This window comes from Callorhinchus milii, unplaced genomic scaffold (assembly GCF_018977255.1).
Source record: "Callorhinchus milii isolate IMCB2004 unplaced genomic scaffold, IMCB_Cmil_1.0 Scaffold2, whole genome shotgun sequence".
Classification (NCBI taxonomy): Eukaryota; Metazoa; Chordata; class Chondrichthyes; order Chimaeriformes; family Callorhinchidae; genus Callorhinchus; species Callorhinchus milii.
Genome location: NW_024704743.1, coordinates 74,624,362 through 74,652,071, shown reverse-complemented (window position 1 = coordinate 74,652,071; position 27,710 = coordinate 74,624,362). Strand labels below are relative to the sequence as shown.

The following is a 27,710-nucleotide window of genomic DNA, read 5'->3' as shown; positions in this document are numbered from 1 at the left end:
TGGTCCTGCCAGGAATCGAACCCAGGTCTCTCGCTTGTGAGGCGAGTGCTCTAACCACTGAGCCACAGGACTCAACATTTGGAACCTACAATTTGAAACTTACCCGTTGTGAATTTCATAAAGATGCAACTAATGCCATCCATCCAATTTGCGAGTTTCATAAATTAAGCCCATTATTATGCAAGTCGTGTAAAGAAACTGTAAACTGATGTAAAGTGCAGAGGGACTTACAGGTGCCCTTACTTATGCCACCAAACAAAAGAATTGCAGAATCCCATTTCCTAAGCATGCACAATTCATACCATAGACCCACAAAGGTAATTTATAATTAGAAAACAGAACATTTTAATAAAAACCAATGCCTTGGTATTTATCAAGCCAAGAAACCTTTTGAAATAGTTTGTTTCTGTCAGTAGTTGTGCTATTCAGCACTGGAGTGTCTACAAATTCCACAGCACAAGGTGTGTTCAGCTCTTCTCCACAAGGTGCTCTTTCCAGCTCGAGCACCGTGATGTTGTTCGGCACAGATGTCGTAAGAATGTGAGCAGGAACGTACAAGGTCAATTGTGGGCCTTTGGTTGGCCAGTAGCGACCCAAATTAAACCCATTGATCCACACCTGACCCTGGAAGAAGAAAGGAAATGAGGTGACTAAAGTATTCAATGTATGACTAATGATTAGGCTGCACCACAGTAGAGGACTCAACATTATACCACAAACATCACAAATGAATTTACCACAGCTTCACAAGGCTTCTTTCATATCGTTCATGTACTGGAGCTCGCCCGATTCAACTTTAACACTCAAATAACACTGTCTGACTGCAAGAGAAACACTGAGGGAATATCATGGCCTGACTCAGTTGGTAGCCGTCTCGCCTCTAGTTAGAAGGTTGTGAGTTTAAGCCCCTTGTCTTGGAACTCATCTTGTGTAAGCTGACACCCCAATGCAATGCTGGGGATGCGCTGCATTGTTGGGAGATGCAGTCCACTGGATGAGACTTTAAATTGTGTTTTTTTTGTCTGTTCAGGTGGACGTTAACAATCCCATGGCACTATTTGAAAAGAGAAGGGAGTTTCTCCCGGTGCCGTGGCCAACTAAATAAAACTTGGTCATTCACTTTATGGCTGTTTCTGGGACATTGCATTGCTGGCTGACATATTTGCCTGCAAAATCATTGACTCCACTTTGTAGAATACCCTGTGAAGCACTTTGAAGCACTGTAGCTCAGTGGTTAGAGCATTCGCCTTGCAAGCGAGATACCTGGGTTCAATTCCAGGCAGTCCAAAACCTTGGGCAAGTTTCCTTACTCCACACGCCTAATAATAATCCCTCCAAAACAAAACAATAATAAATTGGTCATTTTCAATCAACGACTGTTTGTGGGGCACTGCTGTGCGCAATTGTCTGCTGCGTTTCGCCCACGAATATATGGTCAATTCACTTTACAGTATATTCTGTGAAGCGCTTTGAGACATCTAGAAGACGTGAAAAGCGCTATATCAAATGCAAGGATTATTATTATTATTATTATTTTGATTTGTCTTCTTGACATGAAAGGCGCTGTATCAAATGAAAGGATTATTATAACATTACCTACTAAACAAAGCTGCCTTCTAAAACTCCCTCCCCGCCCCGCATGCATTCAAATGTGTATTTCTTCACCATTTGGGTCAGATAACTAAATATTACTATTAACAATTATTAAATGAATTGATGTCGGTCACCTGAGGATAACAGGAAGCTATACTCTTGACTCCAGGTGCTGCTGTACCAGAGCTGCTGACTCCAGGTGATATCAAGAGTGCATGTAATTCATTATGTGTCAAGAATAAGCTTTAATATGTTAGCTTCTTTCTCAAAATGATTTTTATCCCCAGAGATGACAAATATATTTTCTAGATGTAGTGTTCTTTCATCTCTACTTGTTTTATTTTCTGGGTCAGAACTCATTTCACACTGTCTATTGCAATTAACACAGGAACTTAGAAATGTACAAGCTGGAAATGAGCATTGGCTTGCTACAGAGGAAATTCAAAAATAACTTTAAACTAATACACTATACTACTCGCTCTCTCTCATAATCTTGGACTGAATTCTTCACCAAATAGTTTCTAAATATCTCTTGAATCTGTTCAAACCTGCAAGCTCTGTGGGATCTAAGAGTTCTGAGATACTACCCGCTTAAATGCAGGTTATTGCTATAGTTGTTGGGATTTCCAACTGCTGAGCTTATACAGTGAGATGGCTTCAATACAGTGCTGGGGGAACACTCCATTGTAGGAGGTGCCATCCTCCGGATGAGACATTAAATGAAGGTCCCAACTCCTTGTTCAAGTGAATGATAATGTTCCTATGGCACTATTTGAAAACTGTGTTTCTCCTGGTGTCCTGGCCAAAAATCCCCCAAATAAAATGGTCTGTTTGTGGAATATGGCCGTGTACAAGGATTATTATTATTTTTATTATCATTATTAGTAAAGGTTTCTTCATGAATTTCAATGTATTAACACATTTAATCTGTTGAGGAGCTACTCAATTTACACCACTGTTAGAATTTACACTTTTTGTATACTGCTAGAATTATAATAGATGTTGTGAATGGGTTAACTTTTAAGTTAAGTGTGGGGGACAACTGGACTGACAGTCATGGGATAGGACACATCTGGTTTTCTCTGTTTTTGAAAGAATAACAGACAGGGGCAGGGGGTCACCTCTTATCAGTAAATGACAACAAGCCCACAGAGGTAACGGTCCAAGGTACCGGTCGACACAGGATCTCGACTGAGCAATAAGTCGCTAGATTCTGACAGGGACTGCCAAGCAACAGAAGGCAACCCTCAAGAATAGCAATTAATGAGCAAGTTACTTAAACTAGAGGGCCTTGGTACCATCCCGGGATACTGATAAGAAATAACCAGTCACTTAAAAGGAATGTACTAATGATCCCACACCACAAAATAACAAGCATCAGATAACAGGGGTCTTAAGGACAATGTGTATGTGCGCTGAGGCACGTACACCCCATGAGGTGTTCACGTGAACCCAGCATGATTTCGACCGGGTGATTGGTATAAGAGTTCCGTTAACTTTGTGTACGGTGCCGTCCCGGGTTGCGGAGACAAGGATACAGGAGATGGAGCCGTCTTGGGCTGTGGAGACAAGGGTACGGGAGATGGGGCCATCCCGGGCTGTGGAGACAAGGGTACGGAGATGGAAGACTGAGAGCTGGAAACACTAAGACTGAGGATATCAGATGGAAGATTGAAAGCTGTAAGCAAGAAGACTGAAAGCATGAAGAATCAAGCTTGTGTGCTGGAAAGACACAGTGTTGAACTCTTGAACTCGAGATATCTATAGTGGTGTTATTCTGTTATAAGATCTGTTGATAGTACCGGCCTTTGGTCTGACCCATCGGGATATTGGGGAATAACGAACGAATAATAATAATAATAATAATAATAATAATAATCCTTGCATTTGATATAGCGCTTTTCACGTCGGGAGGACGTCCCAAAGCGCTTCACAGAACACACTGTAAAGTGAATTGACTGTATATTTGTGGGCGAACGCGGCAGCCAATTGCGCACAGCAATGTCCCACAAACAGTCGTAGATTGAAAATGACCAATTTATTATTGTTTTGGGTTTTGGAGGGATTATTATTAGGCTCTGTGTGGAGTAAGGAAACTTGCCCAAGGTTTCGCCCTCTGCCTGGAATTGAACTCAGGTCTCTCGCTTGCAAAGCGAGTGCTCTAACCACTGAGCTACAGGACTCCACAATAATAATCCTTGCATTTGATATAGCGCTTTTCATGTCAGGAGGACGTCCCAAAGCGCTTCACAGAACACACTGTAAAGTGAATTGACTGTATATTTGTGGGCGAACGCGGCAGCCAATTGCGCACAGCAATGTCCCACAAACAGTCGTGGATTGAAAATGACCAATTTATTATTGTTTTGTTTTGGAGGGACTATTATTAGGCTCTGTGTGGAGTAAGGAAACTTGCCCAAGGTTTCGCCCTCTGCCTGGAATTGAACTCAGGTCTCTCACTTGCAAAGCGAGTGCTCTAACCACTGAGCTACAGGACTCCAATAATAAAACAGTCTGATATCTGGTTAGAGGAATTAGTGTTATTTCCTTACAGATTTGGCTGATTTTATTTTCTAACACCACTATACAGTATTCTATAATCAGGCACTGAGATACTTCAGCTTGATGAGCAGCAAGATGATTTATACAAAAAACTCCTGAAACTAAAATGTTTGGGATACGCAAATGTTTCTTTTGATACATTTTCAAGTTGCGAAGAAAAAACATAACATCTTTCTGTTGACAAAAGAACTGCTTTTTACATAATCTGATCTTGTGCAAATATTCGCATCCTATTTAACTAATTCAAGAAAGTATTATGTGACTTAACCATATAGAATTAGGACCACATAGTCTTGCAAATACAATGCTCAATGCTTTTGTTCAAGATGGCAGGTAGCAGTCTGAGAAGCTAGCAGGCAGCTCACATGACAACGTGATATTAGAAGCATTTTTGAAATAACCTATTTCAAACTAAAATTTGTATTAAAGGCAGAATTATCCAACGCTTATAGTAATAGAATGTACTGGAGAACAGTGGGATACAAAGTTGGTTCAATTGATCTATCCTGAATATCAGAGTATCCCACCATTCCCCTGTGTAGAGCTTCCTCTTAACCAAAGTACGTGGTCCCACTGTAAACATCTAATGTAAATCAGCAAGTTATGTGATTAAGGACATGAGGTAAGATCACATACAAAAGTAAATAACCTATATATTTTTTAAAAAGCCTCTCAATGTTTGCTCTTGTTTTACATAATCAATGCAAAAACATTTGTAAATGTTTCTTGAGCATGAAAGGTTATCAAAAATAGATGTCTAACTAATAAAACAAAGTATCAAAGATTACAAGATTTAATTTCAGAATACAAAATTTACACAAGTATTTAACAAGACATCTCATACTGTACTTTCAGCAATACAACTTATTTTTTAAAAATGGAAATGCATTCAGAATTATGCATTTAATTATTCTTGGTTTTTTTCTACATTTTCACATAAATTTGTTTCCCTGAAAAACAGCCTTACCGAGGCACTGAGTTCCAATGGATTAGTAAGAAATACACCACCATCTATCAGACTTTAGAATTGGCTGCCACATTTCAGCATTTCACTTTACAGTCAATTCACTTTACAGTATATTCTGAGAAGTACTTTGAGACGTCTCAAAGACGTGATAAGGCACTATATCAAATGAAAGGCCTATTCTTATTATTTTGCACATAGTAAGATCTCACAAACAATTAATGAAGTAAGTGACACATTTATCTGGAGGCTAGGATTCTTTTCAAATAGTGCCATGGGATCTTTAAATTCAGATTGCAAAGCTGAACAAGATAGGTTACAGGAGGATTTGAACATACTTGGGAATTGGGCAGATCAGTGTCAGATGAAATTCATCGTGGAGAAATGTAAAGTACTTCACATGGGGACAAAAATCCTGGAACTATTATTTGAATGGAAGGAAAATAATATATATGGAAAATGAAAAGGACCTGAGGGCCCTGATTGATAATAAATTGAAGCTCTCCTAACAATGCTCTGTGGCAGTGAGAAAAGCAAACCAGATGTTGGGATGTATCAAAAGATCAATAGCAAACTGAAATAGTGGGATAATCCTGCCACTGTATAAATCATTGGTGAGACCATACTTCTGGTTGTCGCAGTACCTAAAGGATATTGGAGAAATCAGGAAGATACAGAGGAAGGCAACCAAAATGATTGAGGGAATGGAAGGACTGGACTATGAGGAGCAACTAAGTAAATCAGGCATGTTCACGCTGGAAAAGAGAAGATTGAGAGGCGACATGATTGCTGTCTTTCAGATTCTAAAGGGGCAAGACGATATAGATCATGAGAGGCTGTATTAACCTGGGCTTAAACCTAAAAAATTTTGATCCAGGGGCAAATTTTTGACTCAAGATTTGTTTTTATATCATTTGCAGCGAGTAGGAATGCAATAACAAAGATGTAAAGCCGCCAACGCAGGATGCGAAGAGAACATGACTAATACATCTATTCCAGATACTACTTAACTAAATGCCACAACTTTTATCAAAGCTAAGAGAATAAGTAAAACCTCTATTTATCATAACACCTTGAAGGTGTACCTACGATAACATCTATTGGTTTAAAAAGTTTTCCAACTGATGTTGGCACAAAATACTTGCTTAGATAAAAGTTAATACTCATTTTCTAAAGCAATTTATTTTTAAAAATAAACCAAATGTTTAAACACAGACTGTCTTGCTTGTAAGACAGAAAATCTAAAAATGGCTTACAACTGTTAAATTATTAATTTGTTTGAATCTTTACATCTCATTGTCAGTGTGAGATGTGACCAACTCAGGAAGTAACGTGACTGAGATCTGGTCGTTACTTTATTGTCACTCACATTTGTGAAAAACATGTTTTCATTAGGTCTCTCAAACGCATGCTTCAACTATGCAAAACGTTTATAGTGCCTATAATGCTGAAACCGCTCAAAGCACTTTAGTCAGTGTAACAATAATCCTTGTACAGAACTTTATCTCAAAGTGCTTCACAGGATTTCCTGTAAAGTGGAGTGAGTAGGTATTCTGTAGGCGAATGTGGCAGCCAATTTGCACACAGCAATGTCCTACAAACAGTCTTGAAGTGAGTAACCAATCTTATTTGGGGACTTGCTGGTCACGGTATAGAGAGCGACTCCCTTCAACTTTTCCTACAATATCCACCTGAACAAGCAGATGAGACCTCAGTTTAACATCTCATCAGAATGACAACACCCTTTTCACAGTGAACGTAGATCCACTCTTCCCCTGCAATGCTCCACTGACTACCACCATGCTCCACTGACTAACACCATGCTCTACTGACTATCACCATGCTCCACTGACTACCACCATGCTCCACTGACTGTCACCATGCTCTAGCTACATGGTTGGAGTGTAGCTGTTTCTGTACCACAGTGTCAATGTGGCACTCTATTGAGGAGGAATTCCACCTGGGTCTGGACTTACCCTATTTATGTAGACCTCAGAGCATCCAGAATTGACCAAATTGTTGAATTCCAATTTCAGGTTTAACTTTGGAGTCCTTACAGAAAACCATCTTCAAAATTAAGGCTGTATTTAAGAATTTAACAAATTTTGAATGTTCTAAAAATGCTACATAGATTAAATGTAAACCCAGGTAGAACTTTTCCCAATTTAAGACCAATTTGTTGTTAGTCACTATCTTGTTATCAGCACGTGTGATTTAAGGGTCAACAGAAGCACTGAGATCCCAAACAACTTCTTTATCTGTATGGAGTTGAGAAGGATACCACCTAGAAGGGAATTTCTCCCAGTGTCCTGGCCAACAATCCTTGAGATAAAATTGGTCATTCACATCTTGGCTGTTTGTGGGGCATTGCCATGTGTAAATTGGCTGCTGCGTTCACCTACAAAGTACACACTCATTACACTTTAACAGCTTCTACCGACATAGTACCCTTCACACAGGGTAGTATCTTGGAGAGCTTCATATTAAATCCTGTGAAGCACTTTGAGACATCCTCCAGACGTGAAAGCACAGTATCAACTGCAAGAATTATTTATTTATCTATGCAGAGGAGCAACAGTAATTACTGTTACAGTAATTCCTATAGCACACATCAAACAGATAGTCCTCCAAGTCACGGGGTATAATAATCGGTTTATAGGTACACGGACTGCACAGTATAACTTTCAGGCATTTTAACCGTCAAACTGAATGTGCTGAACATTTACAAAGTACCTGTATACTTATTGAACAGAATTGGGAATATAGGCTTCTACCAGTAGGAATAATAATAATCCTTACTTGTGTTATAATGACTTATCATGTCATTGAGACATCTCAAAGTGCTTCACAGAATATATTGTAAAGTGGATTGACTGTGTATTTTGTGGGTGAAACGTGGCAGCCAATTGCGCACAGCAGTGTCACACAAACAGTCACGGTTTGAATGACCAAATTATTATTTTTTTTGATGGGGGGTGCGGAGAGAGTCAAAGATGTGATACAGCAGGAATCGTAAATAGCAACTCCTGACTCCTGAAATGATTTATATTGCAGTACTTATCAAACCTTGTTCAGCCCTGTTTACTTGAATGATCATTTGCACAATCTTTTGATGTTTGATTGTAATTGTGCCTACCTTGGACCATCCTTGAAATTTGAGATACGTGTCTTGAGGCATGTAAGGGATTCCACTTGGAATTTGAAAGGCGCCCACGTAAAAGGAAGGCACTGTAGTAGCTGGTGTATACATGGGACTCTGAGGCCTCTGGAGTTTGTTTAAATGGCCAGTTGCCACAACTTCATCAATGTTCAAGGAGAAGATAGTCCAATCGGTGAGAATATCAGAAGCCAGAGTTAGGTTTGTTACTAGACCCTGTGGAGAAATAACACAGAGACTCATGTCCATAATCTGTCAGAAATGGGTGCATTATTACTGAGCTATTGTCATCTATAGAGCTGTACATTATTACTGAGCTACTGTCATCTGAGATCATCATACTGAATATCTTTGTTCCTATATGATGGGTTTTGAACTCTTGAATAAACACGTAGAATAGCAGATAGCAACTTGGCGTTGCGATCCCAGGATTTGCGTTTAGCCCACAAATATACGGTCAATTCACTTTACAGTCTATTCTGTGAAGCGCTTTGAGACGTCGAGAAGACGTAAAAAGCACTGTATCAAAATGCAAGGATTATTATTATTATTAAATCCCCAAATCCCTGGATGACAAATTTTACCTTATCCAGGACACCTGTGATGGTTCTCCATACTAACGGAGTGAATGACTGCAGGCTCTTGGATGAGGTAAGCACCTGTTCATCCTAATGGCAAAGTGTGCGGAAAGCGGCCCGCCTTCGCCTTCCCCCTGGGCTTGGCCTGTATACAATCCTGAAATCCTGGGATTCTCTCCAATGAATCCTACGATTTCCAGAGCACCTAACATACCATACAGGATCCCAGAAATCCCAGCCTGTAAATGCTTGATAGATGCTGACCTTAGCATCATTGATGTCTTTGCCATGATTAATCCTGCCCGTGTTTTCCACCAATAGGTCAAGCTGTGCTCCGGCGCGGCCAGTAATGTTAATCGAGATGATTTTATTTCTCTCCAGTATCCCTTGGAAAACCTAATTATACAAAAATGGAAAAAAACAGAAATTCTTTTTGACACAACACAAATTGAAGAGTCCAATAATAAATATTCCTAATACGTTGGAGATTTATACAGAATAATAACAGCAGCTGTGATATTACTTATACCAATTTCAAAATGCACACCTTACAGCAACTAAAAATCAACAGGCTGTTTTGTTTTCCCAAAGAGGCATCCAGCTCTAAACTAATAGGCTAAACTGAAGTTCTGTCTGTCTGTTCAGGGGTTCCCCAATGCTATTCAAAAAGAGAAGAGTTTCTGTCTCCCAAAATGCTGGCCAACAATCCTCCAAATAGAATTAGTCAGTCACTTTGTGGCCCTTTGTGGAAATTGCTGTGTGCAAATTGGTTGCTGGGTTATCCTACAAAATACAGTCCCTACACCTTGCAGTTAAATCCTGCGAAACCCTGTGAGATGTTTCAACAGCATGATAAGGCACCACACAAAATACATGGATTATTATTATTGTAAATGTTGGGCTCAAAGCCACACTGAGTTGCCCCCAGCACCTTTGAGTCCGTCATCAAAAGGGTTGCAGTGTTTCAGAACAGGATGCAGAACGCTGTCTTAACTGAGCTCATCTCAGACTTGTCTGGAAGAGACTTTTTTTCTGTGCTCATATTCTATAATTCTGAGAAAGATTGATCTTTCTCTTTCAATGCTTTCTTTCAACTCCATTGAGCGAGTGGAAGCTTGTTTTCTTATTTGGCTGTTCATTGGCCCTCCCCTTGCTCCCCCACACCCCCATCTCTTTCCACTGTTAATTTCAGTGTTTAGTGTCACATTAAAAATAGCAAAGACAAAATCAGATACAATCTAAACAGAGGAAGCGTTGGGTCACAAATTCAGAGAAACTGCACTATTTATTAAAAGATATTCAAATCAGAATAGTGGACATCTAGAGAAGTCCACAGTGGACTCTATAAATCTAAATCTGCCTATTCACTTGTGATTTTTTGGGGGTGCAATGCATTAGCATGGAGATAGATGAATCAAAGGAAAGAAAATAAACCAATGCTCTTATGCTACCTTTTCTACCGTACAGTTGTACCTTTCTACCATTCATGTTAAGCTAAGGAAGCTGAAGTTAATGGTTTCAGGCGATCTGTAACTGACTTGTCTAAAATGTGGAGCTTCACCCAGAACCTTCTCACCCACAGGCAACAGTGCTACCATCAAATGATCGGGGTCAGGCTAGAGAGTTAGTCTAAACCTGGGTCTTAAAATCCTGAAGTGAAGCCACAACCTTCAGACCCAAAGATGAATATTCTACCAGCTGAGCTAAGCTGATCCATGACATTTATGGTCATATCACCATAGCATTGTAGGTTACTGTTGTATTGTTGTACAGTTACAGAAAAGAAAGGAAAAATTGCAAAAGGCACATCACCTCAGTTCTGAGTGATCGACTGTACCAATTGGCTGCTTCTGCCATCAAGTAACCCCGAAAGCCAGATTTTACATTTACATTCTTCCCCAATCCACAGTGACACAACCTCTGTCATACCCTCACCCCATCTACTGTAACACAGCCTCTGTCATACCCTCACCTGATCTACCATCACATACACTCATCATCACCTCACCCAATTCACTGTAACACAAGCTTTCTCATTATCTTACCTGATCCACCGTCACATATGCTCTGTCATGGACTCCATTCAATGGTGAGGAGAGGGGGCAGGGATCACTGCAGTTTCTTGGCAGTGCATTTCGGTAAAGCATAAAGCCAAAAGACTTTGAATAAGAAAAAGCAGAATAAAATCAGTTGCATAAAATTTTGCATTTATGTTATAGTCTAAAAATATGAAGAGATACATAACTTAGCTTTCTAGAATGAAATGATAGCGCCTTTGTCAATGCAGCACATCCCCGGCAATGCACTGTAGTTTAAGCTTAGAATATGCAAGTTCAAAGTACTGTCATGGGCCTTCAGCTCACAAACTTCTGACTCTGAGGTGAGAATGCTATCACATCCCTACTTCTGGACACTACCAAAGGGTCTCACCTGCTGCATTTCAACAAAGGTCAATGGGTAATGGGACTTGACTGGGCCAGAAAAGGACAGCAATTCAACCAATTCAGTAACACTCTGTAACTGTAAAATAGTTCAGGTTAGTGATCCAGTACTTCACACAGTGTACGTTTTGCCTTTTCATTTCAAACATCAAATTTATTGTGAAGATTCACACTACAACCTTAGGAGAGTTCATTCAAAACAAGCATCTTCTTACATAACATGACAAAATGTATAAAGTTAAAATCTTTCAAACATGTAACAAGGCATGTGCATTCAAGCCAATTGGCCAGTTACAAGATTTCATATAAACATCTATGAAAAGTAACAACAACAACAACAACTTGCATTTATAAAGCACCCGTCATTTAGGATAACGTCTCAGAGCCCGGTAAATAACCTTCTGGCAGCATTAACTAACCTATTGTCTCTGAGCTGAGAGGGAAATAGAGGGCAGGTATGTAAGGAGCAGAACTCGGTGAGGAAGGGTGAATGAGATAAACAACTCTTTTCTTGAGGCAAAGTCCATCAATTATTTAAAAAAGGAATCAGATAGATTCCCTTTTTAAAAGTTAAAAGAAAAAAAAGAAGATATGCAGATTGCAGGGTGACGAGAATGGGCAACCATCAGGCCCGTCTTAAATCTTTACCAAAGTAGGCAAAAAAAAGATGGGATCAACAGAGTGAACTAGAATGGGACAAGGCAGCAGATGCAAAGCAAAGCTAAATCACTTATTTCAATATTATAATATGAAGAGGGCAGGGGAATTATATTTAATAAGTACTGTAATGTTAGTGCATTTGCATTACAATAAGGACCATACTGTTCTAATAAAATAAGTATCCTTTGGGAATTAGTAGAAGTTTACCACATGTGTTTTCTCCCCGGTACACTGTTTCACAAGAAAGCTAAAACTCCTTCCTTGTTTGCCATATCATATCTAGCACCTGAGTAAAAAAAACACAACTTTATACAAATCAAGTTATAAAATTGGATTACCTTTTTAACAAGTACAGTCCCATATGCAAATTTAGGAGTTGCTGGAAGGACAGGGCCAGCTGGTACCTTTTTGTACTAATTTAAAGAAAATAAGAATGTAAATCACCTTTCATCCTTCAATTGCAACAGATTACAAACATGAGCAATAGATTAAATGACTCCCTTAGAGTGAAACGCTTCACTACCTTGCCAGAGAGAAAAAAATTAGTCACTCAAACCATGACTGTTTGTGGGACACTGCTGCGCGAAATTAGCTGCCGCGTTTCCCCCACAAAATACACAATCCCTCTACTTTACAGTATATTCTGTGAAACGCTTTGAGACACCTCAATGACGTGATAAGGCACTATATTAAATGTAAGGATTACTATAGGTACTTGTTTATATTCTGAACAAAATAAAATCATTGCCTGCCTAGCGAATTTACGTCTGTGACTAGTAGATGTGACCACGTCTTACCTTTCGTATTACCTCCCTGATGGCAAAGTACTTATCAGTCGGGTCTCCCGCTTCAGACAGAGGAGCATCATAGTCATAACTTGTTACCTGTGGCAAATAGGGAGAGTTTGCTCCTTTGGAAGAACAAAATTCATTAAGAGCACATTGTAACATGTTTTTCTGCATACATTCAGCTATCAAATAGTATACATTTTGACTCAGGCTCTTTTGTACTTCCCTAATATGAAAGGCTCATTCTCTTTAACCAAACTATCACATAGTGATTTTGTGTACTTAGAAAAGTTATAATCATCTAAAATACAGTCATTCTGATGAGGATCTCCTCCATAAGTAACACATAATAATAGTAATAATTATTGCATTTGGTATAGCACTTCTCATTTTGACAGAAACATAGAAAGCAACAGTGCAGAAGTAGGCCATTCGGCCCATCAAGCCTGTTCTGGCTAACAGAGCAAAGAGGTTGCTTCAATCCCACCTTCTCGAATGACTCCTCATAACTGTACCCCATCATCCCAGAACCATTCTCGTAAACCTCCTCTGCACCCCCTCCAAGGCCTCCAAAATGCCACACCTCCAGCACCTCATTAAAGTATCAGTTTAAATTCTATGTGTTCCAAGTCCCGACACGGGGCTTGAATATTCTGAGTCTGAGGCGAGAGCGCTAACTCTGAACCAGGCTAACATACTGGTCATGCATAGGAACATGGAAATGTGGGAAGAGAACCTATGGGCTTTCAGGCAAAGATTTAATAAAACAGAGCTGTTTTGATGGGTGGAATAGCCTAATCTTGTTTTTATGTTCATCAAAAAGTACAAAATGAGCAAAAAAAAAAGCAAGCGGAAGAGATTTGAGGGATGATTCCTTCATCATGGCAAAATTCACTAAACTTTGCAAGGCAGCGCATCTTATTCACCGCTGGGAGTTACACTTACAGCCCATGGCAGCACAGCAGGGGAACTAACCAGTCTTCAACATGAAGCTAAGAATGTCAGTCCAAACCAAAGAACTGTGACAAAATGCTGCCATATAACAGCCACTTGGGCGCATGCTACAGTGGATCCAAGAGTCATAATCTTGCACCACAACTGAACCAGTTCTTGGGCCATCCACAAGCCACTTTGCAAGGCTCAACTTTCTACATGCCAAATCATGCCACCTCATGTACAGTTCATCTTACGTTTTGTACACCATAAATATAATGTGCAAACATTTTTTAAAAATTCCAGTTGTAACCAAAGATTTACAAAAAAAATTATAAGTTCTATAAAAAATTTTACAAAAGCTAATGGAATCCTATGTTTTATAAATAAGGTACAGAATATAAAAGCAAAGAGGTAATGCTAAACTTATATTAATAATTAGTTAGAATATTGTGTTGAGTTTTGGTCACCTCACTTTAGGAAAGATATCAATGCCATAGAGGGCTGCAGACATTTACTCAGATGATACCAGGAATAAGTGGTTTGGCATATGAGCCACTGGAAGAACTGAGACTTTTTCCCCTGGAAAAAAGAAGGTTGAGGTGTGACCTGATAGAGGTCTTTAAAATTATGAGAGGTTTCGACAGTCAGAGAGAAATTATTTTCATTGAGTCAATAACTAGAGAGCATCAATTTAAGAGTTACTTATTACTCAAAGCTTAATTTTTACTCATTACTGCTTAATTTTACATGACACAAATTGCAAACATTCATCTAGTAGCTGAATTCTTGGTCAAGAGTTACACTCGGTTGCACTACGTTAGTCTAGGTTACGATGAATTTTCATACACTGTATTGACCTACATTAAATGTAGCAATGTACCTGGTAATAATGAAGCTATTGGTGAAATGTCTTACCATTCCAATAGGCAAAATTTGTTCCACCTTCAAACATGTATCTGCAGACATCAAAGTGCAAATTAGAACTTCAAATAACAAACCTCAACGTACAGTTGCTGACAATCTTATGCATCATCATAAATGAACACTTACAGATTGACGTTGGCTCCAAGTGCAAGAATTTCATCCAGAGATTTAGCAACAAATGCTTTATTAATGGTGGAGTGTTTCTGACCCCAGTGATCTAACCATCCTGTATAAAACTCAGAGTTTACCTAAAACGATAAGGCATGTTTCCATATTACAATAACTTACATTTATACTGTATCTTTCACATGGGGCACAGAGATAGTGATGGACAACAAGCAGAGAGGAGTGAGCAGGGGGGGTGGATGACTGTAGCTACGGTTGAAGGGGTAGGTTTTCAGTAGGTTTTTAAAGACGGATAGAGAGGAGATGAATATGGAAGGATTTAGGGAGGGAGTTCCAGAGTATAGGAACTGACAGTGTCTGAAGGTTTGGCCACCAATGGTGAAGGGGAGAGGGGCAAATGACGAGCAGCAGACCAGAGTTTGTGAAGCAGAGGGTGAGAACACGGGAGTGAAGCTGGAGAAGATGACAGAGGTATTTTACTGTTCAGATAAAACTTTCACAGCAGTAATGAAACTTGGTGGAAATCAAAATCATCGCCACAGCCTGAAGCACTTTGTTTAGTTGTAGAACCTGCTTTAATGTGCTTTAATTGTAGATACTGCATTATTACTGACGTAATGAAACAGTTAAAGCAGGCTGTACAGCTAAACAAAGTCACAACCAAAGCAGTACGTGGAAAAAACTAAACAAAGTCACAACCAAAGCAGGAAGTGAAACCTCAAGAGGATACAAAGGGAGTTAAAAATGAAAACAAACAGGAAACAAATAAATTATTACTTTTTGGAGTCTACTTGTCTACATTTTTGAAGTTTTCTGTTAAAACATGGAGGACACATACAATATGAAATTTAACATTCAGCACAAATGAGTTCTGGGTTTTTGACATAAATAGGCTGAGATCCCATAATGACTCAAGGGACTGTTAAATCTCTTACAAATAGCTGTCTAGTCTGCAAGCTGAGTGTTTGAAGGAAGACAGAGAAGGCGGGAGGGGGAGACTGACATGATTTATTGGTGGGAAGGATGTTGCAGGTAGGACTGAGTGTCTGTCTAACAATCCCCAAATAAAATTGGTCATTCACTTCATGTCTGTTTGTGAGACATTGTTGTGCACAATTTAGCTGCCGCATTCGCCCCCATAACACAAAGTCATTACGCTTTACAGTATAACCTGTGCAATGGCTGTAAGACATCCTCCCAATGTGAGACACTGTATCAAATGTACGGATTATTATTGTTTGGTTAGATTTAAGACAGTAAAAGGGAGAAAAGTTAGTGAGAGTGATGTGCATCAGACCCTGGACAAACAGGAAGAGAGAGTTGTATTATTTGGGGATGATATCAGTTAGATGGATGCCAGGCAATGGTTATAGTTGATACTGATGTACTATTTAAAACACTGCAGTAAATTCTAACCAAGTCTTGGGCAGTGGATACTTACTAGAGGACCTCGGGGTTCAGCATGCCTTTGGACTGTAAATAATTGTGTCACGTTGCCACCTGCCAATACACAGCACATTGTGGTGAGATCCCCCAAAAAATATTTGATAATCACACTCAAAGCAAACAGTATACAGGATAGTTTAAAACTATGGAGAATGAGGAAGTTAGACAATGGAAGTAAATTTGCAGCGTTTCACAACTCTTTTGGGGCGATACTTAATGCCGGGAATAGTTCCCATGTGATCTTCTGTCCACACTAAGCAACAGTTTAGGCCCAAAGATTCACCAACACCCCCCCACGCGCCTCCACTGCCTCCCGCCTGCAAGGGAATAGTTTCTCCATCTCACAGTCACCTTGCTGTTGAACGAGGTGACATTTTTCATATATAAATTCTTGCCCCTAGAAAAACTCTTTAACTTATATTCTAGAATTATCTTTTGACCATTATCTGGTAAAGAAACATGAAATCAGTGCTACATCAAGTACTGATATCCACTTTTCCCCATTCCAAAGCATTGTAACTAGCAGGGGGAATTTTACCAGCGTGAACGTTTGAACCAACAGCCAGGGTAATCTATTTTTTCACTCAGTGATCTCATGCAGGTCACGTATGTGATGAGAGAGAGAAAGTGAGGGGGAAAGAGAGGCAGAGATTTAGGGAGAAATACTGCATGCCTGGAAGCAAAAAGTGCTGACGTTAAGTAAGGAGACATGAGAGAAAGGGGTAGAGAGAAGGAGGTGAGTTAGCACAAGTGATATTAGTGATGATGTGAATCCTGATAGTTTTTGTTAGCACTGTACATTCCATTGTGCATGATGAACGACACGACACTGTTTCATTTCCAGAATGGGACTGGTCCCTATTAATGCAGATACTGGTCTCTCTACTGTAATTTTGATTCCAATACTGATGATCTTGGGCACAAATAAATTAAATAATTTATGATTAATTTGGATATACTTTAAGAGGTTACCTATATATATATATATATATGTGTGTGTATGTGTGATGGCAAGTTAATCCAGTATAATTGAAAATAAAGCAGCTACTGACATTTGAGTAACTTTATTAACCCTAATGTTGTTTCATGATAGTGAAAAAACTGAAAACTTGAACACTTGCCAGTTCATTTCCCATAGATCGGTAAATATGTATATATAGTTTAACATACCTGGTCCAAAGTCTATAGTAGCATAAAGCCCTTGGAGAGTCCCACACTTGAGGTAGCTTTTCCCTGCTCCATCTGTTGTGAACAAAACAACATCGTTTCCCAGATAATACCGGAATAGTTTCACAAGATGGCGCAAGTAGTCGTAGTCACAGGCAAAGTAACTCCCGTACTCATTCTCCACCTGTAACACAAACAGTTTACGCGGTTGCAAATTTAACATTCTGTGCCTGGCCAACAATCCACGGCTGCTTGAGAGATGCTATTGTGAGAAAATTGACTGCCTTGTTCGGTTACAAAATGCATAGTCACTGTATCTTGCAGTAAATAATAATAATCCATGCATGTGATATAGCGCCATTCATGTGAGAGGATTTCAGGATTTCACTGTAAATTGCAGCGACCGTTTATTTTGAAGGCAAAATCCTGTGAAATGCTTTGACACATCCTCTCTATATGAAAAGTGTTTTATCAAACTCAAAGATTATTATTAACACTTGTGAAAGAAAAATAATTACTCTCCTACAGTGTACCTGCTGTTGCTAAGTCACTTCTTATATTTGGCTTTAAAAAATAATTTTTAAGTCAGTGCATTTCACTTTGACTGAGGACTGAAGCAAAATTCCTACATTAATGAAGTATTAATTAAAAAGAACAGCCGCTTTCTTCTCACCAATAAACACTTCTCAATTTTATGGCCAGAAATAGCACTTCATGGTGCATACCATTTGCACCAGTAGGGATCACTCGCCTATGTTAGCAATAGTTCACTCATCAGTGTCACAAAATGTTATTCATTACCTGCACAGAAATAATTGGTCCGTTATTTTGATACAGAAACGGTTTGACTTTTGGCAGAAGAACACTCATCCATCTATCAACAGATGCAAGATAATCTGCAAATCAAAAGTTGATGTTAGACAAATATACAGAACAACCCTAATGTTCAGTAAAGCTGCATGGCGATGGACAAATCAAGTTGCTGGTCCCAAAGAGAATGTTGGGGATAAAAGATGGGATATATAATTTTTTTTAATGTATGTGATGTACATTTTCCAATCTAATAAACTATAGTAGTTATTGGTGTACAACATTGGCGATAATTATCGTAATCCTGGATAATAATAGTCACATCACCAAAACGTCCAATCGAAACGTGTCTTTAACATTCGACATGTTTCGGACTGAATACCTCCCAACCCATGCATTTGATAGAGCGATATATTTGACCTCATCACATCATCGGAACATCTAAAGAGCTTTGCAGCATTTACTGTAAAGTGTCTTCACTGTGTATTTGCAGGCAAAAACGAATGTTGTTGGCCAGGATACCAGAAGAAACTCTGTTCTATTTGGAATAGTACTATGGGATCTTTAAAATCCACTTAACAAGCAAATGGGAACTCAGTTTAACACCTCATCTGAAAGACAGCATGTCCAACCATCCAGCGCTCTCCCAGCACAGTATTAGAATATCAATCTAGCCTGTGAGATATAGGGCTTGAACCCACAACCTTCCAACGCAGAAATGAGAGCGCTGCATATTTAACCGGTCTGACAACTCCTTACGAGTGCAGATTGAATCCAAGATGTGATGTGTGCTTCTTACCTGGATCTGAAGACCTCAGAACAATTGACTTTTTCTGTAGCAGCCAGGCAGGAAGACCACCCTTCAAAGAATGAAAAACATTCAGGGAGTGAGTAGCCCGTTCAAGTAAATTTATTTGTGCCCAGTAAATTTAATTATCTTTAAATTTTCTGCCGATTAGCATATTAGTATCTTAGCAGAGCACCCAATTCACTCAGCCACCAGAGTCAACAGTAACGTTATCGGAGAATCGTCCCTCGCGTTTTTTGTAAATTCAAGCATTTAAGCGACAATGTGGAAAGCAATTAGGGAAGAAGGCAGATTAATGTTGGATTCTATTGGATTATTGAAGGGTAAACGGTAGAAGATGGCACAGAATCCCTATGGGCAGAATTGAACAATAACAACCACCTGCATTTATACAGTGCCCCTCAGGTAGTACTTTGAAGTGTTAAACAACGGTGTGGTTTGACACCAAGCTTGAAAAAGAGGGGAGGTGACCAAAAGCACGGTCGAATAGGAAAGTCTTCAGGTGTGATTTGAAGATGAGCCACGAGGGGGCAAGACAGAGGGATTGAGGCAGGGAGTTCCACAGATTCTGCGCACAGTGGATGAAAACATGGCCGCCAATGGTGGAGCGGAGGGTCGAGGGACATGCAGAAGACCCGAGTCAGCTGAGTGAAGGCGGTGGGAATGGGGTGTGGGCAGATCAGAGAGGTAGGGAGGTGCCAGGGTGTGAAGAGATCTGAAAGTGTGAGGATCTTGAAATGGATCTGTTCTGCAATGGGGATCCAGTGGAGCTTGGAAAGAACAAGGGTGATGCGGGTGCAAAGCTTAGTAGGGCTGAGGACATGATTAGAAGAGTTTTATATTCTTTGGACATTGTAGTTTAAAGTGGAACTGGGGAGACCAGCGAGGAGTGCATTGGAAAAATCAAGGTGGGAGGTGACGAAGGATAGGATTGAAGGTAAGCGATATGCCAGAGGTGGAAAGGCAGTCCTGGTCAAGGCCCGGATGTGGGATAGGAAGGATAACTGGAGATCAAACCTGATGCCAATTTTATATATGGGTTTTTGGTGTGTCTAAGAGATATGCAGGGAAGGAGTTCAGAACTGCAAGTGAGAAGGTGTTGATGGAGCCATGGAGGATGGCTTCTGCGTTGCCTATGTTCAGTTTCAGAAAGTTGGTGCTCATCTAGGTCTTGATGTCAGACAAGTAGGCAGTTAGAACATTGGTAGGACTGAGGTCTCAATATGTGATCATGCTGGGACAGTAGGAGAAACCATTGGAGGAGACAAAATGGTGGTGGTGTGTCAAAGTACCAGGAGAGAGCAGTCCAACCGAGGTGGAGGAAGGAGGAGGTGGTCGAGGAGGATGGCACTGAGAAATAATAAGGGATCTGTGACTATATTGGGGGTACACTATAGGCTACCGAATAGTGGAAACGAGACAGGCACTGGAAAGGATAGACGACAGAGAAGTTACAGAACAGAGGAAGGGATGGTGGATGGCAACACGATTCCAGACACTGATATAACAGGAGTACTGTAAAGGAAGTGACAGCATAAAATAAAAGATCAGAAGAAACAAAGCAATGCATGTTTCAAAAGTGTTTATACAGGAGAATTAGGAATAAATTTGGCATTCTGGTTGTTATGATTATGATTGATGGGTATTCAGAGACTTGACGAAGAGCGAGTATGTGTGTGTGCAAATTGCCCCCCAGTGGTGGAAAGGAAAACTAGGTGCATCTTTCAAGATGAAGTAGAGAATGACAACAGAGGACAAATCAATATCTACTGCAGATAATGTGGAAACTGCAGGTCAAGGTAAATCAAAATTACAGTATACTAAACAGATTATGCTCTTTAAATATGATTTTAAATACCCTCCAACCACCGACTACCAAATTTCAGAGCTACAATAATGATCTTTAGGTTTGATATAATGCCTTTCAAAGTAGGAAGAATCAAAGCAGTCCAAAGGATATACAGCGTGTTTTTATGGGAGAACGTAGCAGGCAATTTGCACAGCAATGCCCCACAAATAGCCATGAATTGAATGACCAGGACATTGTTGGCTAGGACAAACTGGGAGAAAGTTAACTGCAACTTACCATGTCCCACTCTCCACAGATATAGGGTCCAGCTCTTAAGATGACAAACAATCCTGTATCATTACACAATTGTAAAAAGTGCTCCAAACTTTTGTCTCCAGTAAAGTTATAATGTCCTGGTGTAGGTTCATGATAATTCCATGGTACATAACTATGGAATTAAAATAGTAAGAGTAAATTTTATAACATTTTTACAGATACCTGTGACAGATTTCGGAGTCACGATGGGAGAGTTCCCTGATGTGGTACGGCTGAGAATGTTTGATTTTCAACTCTGCGACCGATAAAGTAGACGGAAATGTCGTCCATGTAGTATATGGATTTCCAGAAGACTCTTTATAAAGTGCCACATGAAGGCCTCATGACTAAAATCAGGGCATGTGGAATCATGGGATAGGAAGCAGAATGGTTAGGAAATCAAAAGCAAAGGATAAGAGTTAAGGGCATCTTCTCAGGCTGGCAAGAGGTAGGCAGTGGTGTTCAGCAGAGATCCATGATAGAACCACTACTGTTCACAGTATACATGAATGATTTGGATTCAGGTATAGAAGATGTGGTGTTGAAATCTGCAAATGATATCAAACTGGGGCTGTTAAGCCTGGTTGGGGAGTTGTAACCAGGGAATGTAAGTTTAAGATCATGACTAGGGGATCCAAAAGAGAATTTAAGAGTAACTACTTCACACAGAGGGTAGTAAGATTGTGAAACTCACTGCCTGAAGTAGTGATTGAATCATACTATAGATACATTCAATAGGAAGCTAGACCTTCACGTGAGGGAGAGAGGAATGGAAGGGTATGGGAAGGAGTAGGGAATGGGTGGAGAAGACTCACGTGGAGTATAAATAGGGTTTTTAGCAATTTTAGAGTGTGGATTAATTGTTTTTTTTTCAGGGCTTTCATTACTGTACTGAGAAGATGCACTTGCACAGACGGAGGGGAGAGCGGCACTCTCACACACCCGCAATACCTCCCTCCTTTTAAACCTTCACCAGCCACCTCTGTGCATACGGAGGAAAGAGGTGGAAAGTAACATAACCACAGTCAGAACACCAAGACGCCACCAAGCACAAACAAGAGAGAGAGAAAAACTAATCTCCGAGTTATGTCAGGTCAAGTTTTTCCAGTTTTATTAAATAAACAACAATTTCCTTTTTGTTGTATCAGGGGGGAGTGTATCGGGGTTTTTATTGGTTGAAACTGAAAATCACGAGCTCAAAGCTAAGTTTAAACAGCGGCACGGACTGGTTGGACTGAGCGGGTCTGGTGCTGTAGTCTTTGTAACTTCAAAATGGTCGTCCACATTCTAGGCTTGTTGTTCAATCTCCAGAAATAAATAGGTAGTCAGCCAATTTTGGGGAAAAGAACTGCTGGGATAATGTCCTTTTAAGAGCCTGTAGCCAGACCAGATCTTGTTGCATCTAGGTCCTTATTACCCCCAGAAACGCGATCCGATAATCGACTAACAATCAGGTTCCTACTTACTGCTAAACAGAGGTGTGTGGAGTAAGCAATCTTGCCTAAGGTTTTGCCCTACCTGTGAATCGAACCTGAATCTTCTCGCTTGCAAGGTGAGTACTCTAACCACTAAACTACAGGACTCCGACGTGCGAAATGTGCCTGGGTGATAATATGAGGTGGGAATTGTGCCTGTGGACCTGGGTTTGATTCCTGGCAAGACGAATTGTTGGGCAAGTTTCCTTACTCCACACGCCTGTTTACCTAGCAGTAAGTAGAAACCTGGTTGTTAGTCGATTGGCAGATTACTTTTCCGGGGAATAATTATTCCTTCAAAATCAATAAAAGTTAATTCTTCACTCAATCCATGACTGTTTGTGGGACACTGCTGTGCGCAATTGGCTGCCACTTTTCACGCACAAAATATACAGTGAATTCACATTACGATATAATAATAGTAATAATAATCCTTGCATTTGATATAGCACTTTTCACCTCTTCTGGACATCTCAAAGCACTTCACAGAATAGACTGTAAAGTGAATTGACTGTATATTTGTGGGTGAAACGCAGTAGCCAATTGCGCACAGCAATGTCCCACAAACAGTCGTGGCTTGAAAATGACCAATTTATTATTGTTTTTGGTTTTGGAGGGATTATTATTAGGCTCTGTGTGGAGTAAGGAAACTTGCCCAAGGTTTCGCCCTCTGCCTGGAATTGAACCCAGGTGTCTCGTTTGCAAGGTGAGTCCTCTAACCACTGAGCTACAGGACTCCACATATATTCTGTGAAGCGCTTTGAATGTCTGGAAGATGTGATAAAGTGCTATATCAAATGCAAGGATTATTATTATGATATATGAGGTGGAAAATGTGTCTGAGTGATATATGAAAGTGTAAATAAATACAGCAAGCATACTGTAAAATTTAGTACTGAAAATGTGAAGTACAATATTGTAAATACTGAAAGTGTAAATGTGAGTGAGTGTAAATACTAGAAGTTTAAGTGTAAATATTGTAAATGCAATTCCAGTTTAGAGAATTTGAAACTTACGTTTGAATGGCATTCAGTCCTGCCATATACATTTTCAAAAGCCGGTCCTTCCAATAGTATTGAGGTATACGAGAGTAATGGATACTCCCAGAAATATAGCGGAACAGTTCGCCATCCTTGAGGAAACAATCCTTGTCGTAATCAATCTGAAATGTTCTGCTGGACGAACTCTATAACAAACACATACTGATATATCTCCACAACTTATGAAGGAACATTCTCACACATGCAGTCAAGCTGCAGATCGGTAACATTTAGCCCACCTCTGCCAGGGAGCTTCTGGATGAGAAAGTAAGTGAGGGTGGGGCAGGGCATTTTGATTTGAGTGTTTGTTCCAGTAAAAGGCATAGGATCTGAAGGCCTGGCCACTGACGGAGGAGCGGAAGGGGCAATGAATATACAACAGGCCTGAGTTTTTTTCTTTTGATTCATGCAATACATTTGAAATGCATATGAGATCATTAAAATATTGTGTGCATAGAAAAAAGATGTGTGGCTGTTGTGCTCCACTGATAATGTGTCGTCTACTGACTTTGGCTGCACTGGGATACTGGGTGCACTGGCTCGGTCACTGGGACACTGACTGCACTGGGACACAGGGTGCACTGGGACACAGGGTGCACTGGCTAGGTCACTGGGACACTGGCTGCACTGGGACACTGGTTGCACTGGGACACTGGTTGCACTGGTTGCACTGGGACACTGGGACACTGGGTGCACTAGGTCACTGGGACACTGGGTGCACTGGGACACTGGCTGCACTGGGACACTGGGTGCACTAGGTCACTGGGTGCACTAGGTCACTGGGACACTGGGTGCACTAGGTCACTGGGTGCACTAGGTCACTGGGACACTGGGTGCACCAGGTCACTGGGTGCACTAGGTCACTGGGACACTGGGTGCACTAGGTCACTGGGTGCACTAGGTCACTGGGACACTGGCTGCACTGGGTCACTGGGACACTGGCTGCACTAGGTCACTGGGACACTGGCTGCACTAGGTCACTGGGACACTGGCTGCACTGGGTCACTGGGACACTGGCTGCACTAGGTCACTGGGACACTGGCTGCACTGGGACACTGGGTGCACTGGGACACTGGGTGCACTGGCTGCACTAGGTCACTGGGACACTGGCTGCACTAGGTCACTGGGACACTGGCTGCACTAGGTCACTGGGACACTGGCTGCACTGGGACACTGGCTGCACTGGGACACTGGGTGCACTAGGTCACTGGGTGCACTAGGTCACTGGGACACTGGGTGCACTAGGTCACTGGGTGCACTAGGTCACTGGGACACTGGGTGCACCAGGTCACTGGGTGCACTAGGTCACTGGGACACTGGGTGCACTAGGTCACTGGGTGCACTAGGTCACTGGGACACTGGCTGCACTGGGTCACTGGGACACTGGCTGCACTAGGTCACTGGGACACTGGCTGCACTAGGTCACTGGGACACTGGCTGCACTGGGTCACTGGGACACTGGCTGCACTAGGTCACTGGGACACTGGCTGCACTGGGACACTGGGTGCACTGGGACACTGGGACACTGGCTGCACTAGGTCACTGGGACACTGGCTGCACTAGGTCACTGGGACACTGGCTGCACTAGGACACTGGGACACTGGCTGCACTAGGTCACTGGGACACTGGCTGCACTAGGTCACTGGGACACTGGCTGCACTAGGACACTGGGACACTGGCTGCACTAGGTCACTGGGACACTGGCTGCACTAGGACACTGGGACACTGGCTGCACTAGGTCACTGGGACACTGGCTGCACTAGGTCACTGGGACACTGGCTGCACCAGGTCACTGGGACACTGGCTGCACCAGGTCACTGGGACACTGGCTGCACTAGGTCACTGGGACACTGGCTGCACTAGGTCACTGGGACACTGGCTGCACTAGGTCACTGGGACACTGGGTGCACTGGGACACTGGGACACTGGCTGCACTGGGTCACTGGGACACTGGCTGCACTAGGTCACTGGGACACTGGCTGCACTAGGTCACTGGGACACTGGCTGCACTAGGTCACTGGGACACTGGGTGCACTGGGTCACTGGGACACTGGCTGCACTAGGTCACTGGGACACTGGCTGCACTAGGTCACTGGGACACTGGGTGCACCAGGTGACTGGGTGCACTAGGTCACTGGGTGCACTAGGTCACTGGGACACTGGCTGCACTAGGTCACTGGGACACTGGGTGCACTAGGTCACTGGGACACTGGGTGCACTAGGTCACTGGGACACTGGGTGCACTGGGACACTGGGACACTGGGTGCACTAGGTCACTAGGTCACTGGCTGCACTGGCTCCCTGGCTGCACTGGGACACTGGCTGCACTGGGTCACTAGGTCACTGGCTGCACTGGGACACTGGCTGCACTGGGTCACTGGCTCCCTGGCTGCACTGGCTCCCTGGCCACGCCTCCCTCACTCACCGCCAGGAGGGCACAGACCGCGAGCGCCCGGAGGAGCGCCTCAAGTTCCATCCGCTCTTCCGTCGGGGCTGACGCCACGTGACCCGCTCCGCCCCGACGCGCCGCCCCGCGCGCACGCGCAGTAATGCGCTGTCACGGGGGGGGGAATCAGCGGCGGGTGTTGAGTGTGAGGGGATCACGTGCTGTGTGTGTGCGCGCGCAGCTAATGGCGTCCACTGCCCCAACCGATATTTTACAACATTTAAAGCAGTTTCAGGATTAACAGAATGTAGTCATTTTCTACCCCAAAACGCAACAATATCAACGATATCAAAAAAATATATTTTTTGGGGGGTGGGGGGGAGGAGCTTCTTCCATGTAGATATTTTTTTGGGGGGGAATTTTTTTTATTTCCTTTTTTACTGTCAGAGCTTTCTGTTACACTCCAGAATAATTGTAACTTGGGCTCAGGAGACCGAAGCCACCAAACAATCATCAGGCTGCGAAAATAATATTCACAGCTATGATAATAATAATAATAATAGTAATAATCCTTGCATTTGATATAGCGCTCGAATTCAAGATCCTCATCCTCACCTACAAGGCCATTCACGGCCTTGCTCCCTCCTACCTCTCCGACCTACTATCCCCCTACCTACCTGCCCGTACCCTCCGTTCCTCTGGCTCCGGTCTACTCCACATCCCCCGCCCCAACCGCCCTACCATCGGTGGTCGGGCCTTCAGCCTCTCAGCCCCGAGGCTCTGGAACTCTATCCCCCAGTGCCTTCGCCGCCTCCTCCCTTTCCTCCTTCAAGGCCGGTCTCAAAACCTTTCTCTTTGACCGAGCCTTCAGCTCCCCTCTCGACTCTCTACCCCCTCCTCGCTCCCTCCCTTCCCTCCCCTCACCCTGACCATTTCCCCCTCCTCGCTCCCTCCCTTCCCTCCCCTCACCCTGACCATTTCCCCCCTCCTCGCTCCCTCCCTTCCCTCCCCTCACCCTGACCATTTCCCCCCTGCTCGGGTCCTGACCCAACTGTCCAGCGCCTTGGGATGTCCTCCCGACGTGAAAGGCGCTCTCTAAATGCAATCTTGTTGTTCTAGTGCTTTTCACATCTTCTCGGCATCTCAAAGCGCTTCACAGAATATACTGTAAAGTGAATCGACTATATTTGTGGGCGAACGCGGCAGCCAATTGCGCACAGCAATGTCCCACAAACAGTCATAGATTGAAAATGACCAATTTATTATTGGTTTTGGTTTTGGAGGGATTATTATTAGGCTCTGTGTGGAGTAAGGAAACTTGCCCAAGGTTTCGTCCTGCCTGGAATTGAACTCAGGTCTCTCGCTTGCAAAGCGAGTGCTCTAACCACTGACCTACAGGATTCCACAAAATGGAGTCCACAATCAGTAATGATTGTGTTTTTTGTGTTGGATCCCGTATAATATTGTACTTTTCCTCAATTCTTTGCTGGAAATGGAGATTTTGAATAAAATTGAAAACAAACATAGTCTACAAATGGCACTCCAAATTACACAGTCTTCAGCCTTCACACACTGCTGTGTGAACCCATTTATATATGCCTTTATGGGTGAAAAGTTTAGAATGTATGTGGGTAGATTCTTTCACAACTGGTTCTCACCAATATTTAATTCTCAATATATTGTGACATTGTTTCCTGCCACTCATCCAGTTTTCATCAGAAAAAAGAAATATTTTGATCTGATGT

General features: G+C 41.9%; 1 protein-coding gene and 1 non-coding gene across 2 annotated transcripts; both read right to left on the bottom strand.

Moving 5' to 3' along the window:
• On the bottom strand, positions 1 to 72 carry trnav-cac. Its single transcript has one exon. It is a non-coding gene; the product is annotated as a tRNA-Val (tRNA).
• glb1 (galactosidase, beta 1) lies at positions 35 to 26,077 on the bottom strand. Its single transcript, XM_007900825.2, has 16 exons — positions 26,005 to 26,077; positions 23,556 to 23,725; positions 21,047 to 21,197; positions 18,952 to 19,012; positions 18,144 to 18,238; positions 17,346 to 17,526; positions 16,171 to 16,229; positions 14,730 to 14,851; positions 14,595 to 14,635; positions 12,753 to 12,865; positions 12,294 to 12,368; positions 11,285 to 11,374; positions 10,900 to 11,013; positions 9,119 to 9,250; positions 8,256 to 8,492; positions 35 to 624 (listed from the first exon to the last, which is right to left on the bottom strand). Exons 1-16 carry the CDS (start codon positions 26,053 to 26,055, stop codon positions 346 to 348), a joined length of 1,971 nt encoding a protein of 656 aa, XP_007899016.2. The 5' UTR covers positions 26,056 to 26,077; the 3' UTR covers positions 35 to 345.
• Between the last annotated feature and the right edge of the window lie 1,633 nt (positions 26,078 to 27,710).

Coding starts and splice junctions, on each gene's coding strand:
- glb1 (XM_007900825.2), bottom strand. CDS start 26,055: ATGGAACTTGAGGCGCTCCTCCGGGCGCTCGCGGTCTGTGCCCTCCTG. Junction 23,726..26,004: donor CGGTCTGTGCCCTCCTGGCG/GTGAGTGAGGGA, acceptor TGTTTGTTATAG/AGTTCGTCCAGCAGAACATT. Junction 12,369..12,752: donor TCAGGGAGGTAATACGAAAG/GTAAGACGTGGT, acceptor TCTTTAAATTAG/TACAAAAAGGTACCAGCTGG.